At 41.7% G+C, this 6,120-nt stretch overlaps 1 protein-coding gene across 1 annotated transcript in view; it reads right to left on the minus strand.

Moving 5' to 3' along the window:
- Window positions 1-2,123, minus strand: part of LOC126727860 (uncharacterized) — a 28,160-nt gene extending 26,037 nt beyond the window's left edge. The window contains exon 1 of the mRNA XM_050433767.1: window positions 81-2,123. Within this exon, the coding sequence (XP_050289724.1) occupies window positions 81-2,123 (2,043 nt within the window). The remainder of the gene's footprint in view (window positions 1-80) is intronic.
- Window positions 2,124-6,120: the final 3,997 nt, after the last annotated feature.

Below are 6,120 nucleotides of genomic sequence, written 5' to 3' on the forward strand. Positions count from 1 at the left end.
AGAAGTTCATCAAGCATCATCTTTAATATCACACACAACAATGAAAATTTGACAGGTTCATAAATTTGGCTATATCATACCTTTGCATCCATCTCATCAATCTGCTTCTCAATCAACAATCTTATTTCATTGTCCACATGATCTTCTCTCAAAATATTCCATAAGATATCCAACTCGAAAATATTACCATTTGTGCTTGCAATCTGTCTCTGATTTGACAAGAGATACTTGTAGCTCACTGGTTCGTACCCAAACTCTTCTCTTCTCTTATCTTCTTTAACACATATACTCTCCAAATTCTGCCATACCTTAATGTCTCTCAAATATTGTACTTTTTTCTTACAAATGCTCAGCAACCGGTTAAATTCAACCCCATAGATCTTGTAAAGCTCTTTCCCTTGACTTCTACTAGCTTCTCTCAAATTTGTCCACTGCTTTAATTGCTCCCCAATATTAGTACCTCCCTTCAATAACCAATCCAAAATATCATCTTTATATTCATCATCATTTAATTCGATTTCATCATCAGTACTAGAAGTAACAGCAGCTCCATCATTCGGCACCATAAGCTCTCCACGCAGCATTCTCATGTCAAAAACTACACAAGAGAAGTCCTCATTGAAAACAATCTTCTCATAATTAGCAACACTATGCTCACCTATAGCCGTCTCCATTCCAAGACTCAAGACGAGCCTCCGTAACCCACAAACATTGGCAAGATCATCCAAGAACTCGAACACAAGATTAAGCTCAGAGATGCCAAGAAAGCACACTGAAAGCAGGGTCCGGTTTATCCCATATTCCATAAGCAGCTGTTCCGGGACTTGCTTCTTCAGCATTTCCAATATCAAGTTCATCAACGCCGAAAGATGACTAGAACAAAAACATTTTATACCCACGAACTGGCGTAACACTGCTCGAATTTTGTTAATGATCTCTTCGCGCCGTCTATCGTCGCAATAAGGCCACTTTTGTTTCATGAAATCTTTATCTCCACCCTCGTTTCTTGACAAATCTTCCAATATTTTATTAGCTTCGACCACGTTCACGGGTTTCCATTTTCCTGATTCAACAGTGTCCCAGAGTGAATCAAATAAAAATTCTGGAAGGACTGAATCTAACTCAACGGAAAAAGTCCCTAAATGCACCCTCTTCATATGCTCCCCAGTCAATTTGGCATCGAAAAACCTCTCTCCGCACCAACGACACTCTGTGTTACTTGAAAACTTCCAATTCTTCGCCCCCGTCGCGTACTCCACCGCCTGTTTCATCACCTCCATGGCCAATTTGTTCTTAGCAAAATGCAGTTTAAGGTCTTCGATTTGAATCCTCAACAAATCCTTCTTTTGCTCCATAGTCATCGTGTCATTCCAGTAAGTCTTGACTCGTCTCTCCACCGTGTCGACATCCAACACGACTACTTTCTTGAGGTTCTTGATCTTTCTTTTGTTTTCTGGCAAAGGCATCAATTCCGGCGTTTCGAAGTTCTTACTCGCTGTTATAGCTCTCTCTTCGATCTCTTCCTTTCGTTCTTGTAGTTCTTGAATCTCATTCTTTAAATTTTCCAAGTATTTAGTGTCTATGAGATACTTGCTTTGTAGTTTGATGAGTCTGAGACACGTTCTGAATTCTTCAATTCGGGGCTCTGTGGCCAAATCTTCTGGGGCAAATTCGATGGCTAAACCAGCATCGCAAGCTTCTATCACAGGTTCATGGCCGGCATTGGCGTCATATTCAGTTAACTTGAAGAGTGCGTTGACATGGAAGAACCAGCAGGCGAGGGAGTTGGGGCACAAGCGCACGGCTCGCTTGGATAAGTCCACGGCTTCTTTGACGTGATTGAAAGTTTCGGCGAGTTGGAGGAGACCGTCGTCAGATGAAACGGGAGTGGTGGAGTGTTCGGCAGAAAACACGAATTTTAAGTGACAGAAGCCGAGGACAGCGAGAGCAAGAGCGGAGCTTGGGTGTTGGGACAGAGTGGCCTCGACAAGAATCAAGGCTTTGGTGTAGTTCCCATTTTGGTGTTCTTTCATGGCGTCTTCCACTTCTTTGGTGATGGTGGGGGATTGATCATCGGAGAGTGATGGGGGTGCACGTGCATTGCATTTCTTCTTGATCTTCATTTTGGAGGGAAATCGAGAATAGGGGAGGAGTGGTTTGAATCTAGCTAATTGGTTTTACGAAGGAAGTTAAAGTGGGTGAGCCGAATCTATATATATGACACGAAGAGCAAAGGCCCAAATGCGGAAAAAAGGATTTTAACCAATCTCAATGAGGGTGTTTTTTTTTTTTTTTTTTTTTTTTTTTTTTTGATAAGAAATAGTTTCAATCTAGATGATTACTTTTTATCATCAGACTAATCGAACTTTAGATCTTTATTTAATGAGAGACTTTATCAAATAAGTTAATTGAAACCACGAAAGCCAAATAGAGGAATAAACTAATGCAATATGTTTAGTTTAACTTTTATATTTTGTGTTTTAAGGATATTCATATAAATAGTAAATTAAACTATATAGTTTCAAAAATACTAACTAAATCCTAACTTAATCTAATGGTACATTTCAAAAAAATAAAAAAAAAACTCTGAGAAAGAGTGATGTAGAATGGACAGCACATGCATTCCTGGAGCAGCAGGGGCGTAGGAAGTCACAACGCAAGATCAAAAGGGGGTGCCAGTAGGGGCCATCGGGGTAACAGTGTCGGAATTGCATGAAATTTGGCAGGTTGAAGGGAAACGGCATTCTGATCCAGAATCATGTCATGAACGTCGCTGAAATTTAGGCGAATTCCTTCATTAAGGCCCCGAAAACAATGTTTTTGCTATTTATAGTAATATTTGTTTTTCCTTAATAACTTTTAATTTAAAAGTCAGAATAAGGTCCCGTCTATTTTGGGATGACCCTTAAGGTCAGTAGTTTATGATTTTGCATTTAACTCAATTTTGCCCTTTTTGGCAAAATTCGGTATTTTTGTGACCTAATCGCGTAATTAGGGCGAATTAGGGTTTTTAGGCGTTTTTCTCAATATTTATATGTTTTGTAGCCGTCAGTGGCAAATTAGACTATTATCAATAAACACAGACGTTTTGTCAAATTTTCTTCTAGTAGATTCCAATTTATTTCTCCTTGTGGATTCAGGGAAATCCCTCGTGGATTCGAGGTTTACTATCAGGAACTAACAGTTTAGTTTCTGTTCCATCAAGAGAGCATCGTGTGTGCTTTCTCTAGGCTTCCGCGACATCAATTGGTATCAGAGCCTTGACTTACCCTGGTCTGATGGCTGACCGACGAGACGGTAACCACCACAACAATGACAGCGGTGACGACGTCAACAACCCAGTCCTCACTAGGGCTGAGTTCCTTGATTTTCGTGATGAAAATCAACAATTTCGTGATTCAACCCAGCAGACTCTGGACCAAATTCAAGAAGCGCTTGCCACCTTGCTTAATCGAAACCATAATCGCGATGACGAAGAGCGACGTGATAACCAAGCGCGTGGCCCAAACCGGAACAGGCGGCAAGACTACCATGAAGAAGACAGTGAAGACGAGGAGTATACAGAGAAAGTCCTTGGAAATCATCATGTTCCCGCGAGGGATAATGGTCGAGATTATCAGGAGCAGAGGGACTATCGGATGAAAGTAGAGTTACCATCCTTTAATGGTAATGTCTCCATTGAAGAGTATCTAGATTGGGTCAGTAAAGTGGAAAAGTTTTTCGATTATATGGGTACAGCAGATGACAAACAGGTGTGTTTGGTGGCCTACAAATTGAAGGAAGGAGCATCTGTCTGGTGGATCGTGTTCAATTAAACCATACCCACGAACGAAAGCTTCCAATACGATCATGGAGGAGAATGAAAAGATTAATGGTAGATCAGTTCTTACCACCAGATTACCAGCAAGAGTTGTTCAGACAATACCAGGATTGCAGGCAGGGAACCCGGACAGCTAATGAGTACATGGAGGAGTTTGACAGGTTGGCGAATCGTAATGATTTGGAGGAAACTGAAAATCAACGAATATCCAGATTTGTACACGGGTTGCGAGTTTCCATCCGAGATCAGGTATCCCTACAAACTTTATATACTTTGAATGAGGCTGTAACCTTATCCAAGAAAATAGAATATCAGCATCTTAGGGCAGGTTCAAAGTTTTCCAACCGCAATTCAGAGTCCTCTGGTTCAACTACCAATAAAGGTAAACAGCCTATGTTTACACCACGATCACAACCCATGGTTAGGGAGAATAATGGTGTCAACCAATCCATAGTGGCATCAACAGGTTCCGCAGTCCAACCGATAGCAAATGCCAACCCTTATGCTAGGCCAACTGGGAATAAGTGTTATAGGTGCGGAGAACCTGGACATCAATCTAGTACTTGCCCTAAGCGAACCGTAGTGAATCTGGTGGTGGCAGAAGAGGGCGAGGTAGAAGGTGAACATGAGGGTGAAGAGGTGTATAATGATGCTGATCCGTATGCTTATGATCCCAATGAGGTCCAAGAGGACGAGGAAGGCGTGCCATTAGGGCAGTCTTTGGTGATTCAGAGGTTGTTGCTCACACCAAGGGTGTAATATGGTGATCAGCGGAATGAGATCTTCCGAGCACGATGCACCATCAGTAAGAGGGTCTGTGATTTGATCATTGACAGTGGCAGTGTAGAGAACATTGCGTCGAAGAGTTTGGTTACCAAGCTGGAACTGAAAACAGAAAAGCATCCCTCTCTGTACAAAATAGGTTGGATCAAGAAAGGTACGGAAACTCTTGTTACTCAACGATGTCGTATTACTTTTTCTATAGGTAAATTTTATGTAGATTAAGTAGTTTGTGATGTTGTTGAAATGGATGCATGTCATTTAATACTGGGTAGACCTTGGTAGTATGATGTAGATGCTACTCAAAGGTGTAAGGATAGAGTGTATGTGTTTTTTAAGAATGGTAGAAAAATTGTCCTTGGTCCTATTATGGAAGGCAGTATACCCAAAACTTCTAAAGTGGAGAGGAAGCCAGCACTCCTCATAGTGAACAATGAAGATGAGTTTGATAGGAAGTGTAAGGAGTTGAAATAGGTATATGCTGTAGTGGTGACGGATGGCGAGCCAAAGAAGGTTGCTGTAATACCAGAGACAATCCAACCATTAATCAAGGAGTTTGAAGTGTTTTTTCCAAAAGAGTTGCCTGCAGGTTTACCACCAATGCGCGACATCTAGCATTGCATTGATTTAGCTCCTAGGGCTAGTCTACCAAATCTGCCACATTACAAAATGAACCCTCAAGAAGGTCAGATTCTACAAGGGTAGGTGGATGAGCTTCTGAGCAAGGGGCAGATCAGGGAGAGTATGAGTCCATGTGTAGTACCGGCCTTGTTAACACCGAAGAAGGATGGGAGCTGGCGTATGTGTGTGGATAGTTGAGCCATCAACAAGATCACAGTCAGGTATCGATTTCCCATTCCTCGAATAGATGACATGTTTGATATGCTGAGTGGGTCCAAGTGTTACACCAAGTTGGATCTCAAGAGTGGGTATCATCAGATTCGAATCCGACCTGGAGATGAGAGGAAGATAGCTTTTAAGACAAAGGAGGGGTTGTATGAGTGGATGGTAATGCCTTTCAAGTTGTCCAATGCTCCCAGCACTTTCATGAGACTTATGAATCAAGTATTGAAACCATTTATTGGAAAGTTTGTGGTAGTTTATTTTGACGATATCCTAATTTACAGTAAGACAGAAGCAGCCCACTATAATCATGTGCAGAAGTATTAGCGGTGTTGCAGGCCAATGAGTTGTATATCAACTTGAAGAAGTGCAGCTTCTTGACTGATAAGTTGCTGTTCTTAAGGTATGTGGTTAGTGCAGATGGGATTCATGTTGATGAGGACAAGGTCTGTGCAATCAGAGAATGGCCAACCCTAAAGACAGTGAGTGATGTGTGAAGCTTCCATGGGCTAGCAACCTTCTATCGGAGGTTTGTTCGAGATTTCAGTAGCATAGTAGCCCCTATCACTGAGTGTTTGAAGAAGGGGAAGTTCTTATGGTGAAAGGAGGCAGAACAAAGCTTTGCCTTGATCAAGGAAAAGTTGAGCACAGCCCCGGTTTTGGCATTACCCAACTTC

This window comes from Quercus robur, chromosome 5, assembly GCF_932294415.1.
Source record: "Quercus robur chromosome 5, dhQueRobu3.1, whole genome shotgun sequence".
NCBI lineage: Eukaryota > Viridiplantae > Streptophyta > Magnoliopsida > Fagales > Fagaceae > Quercus > Quercus robur.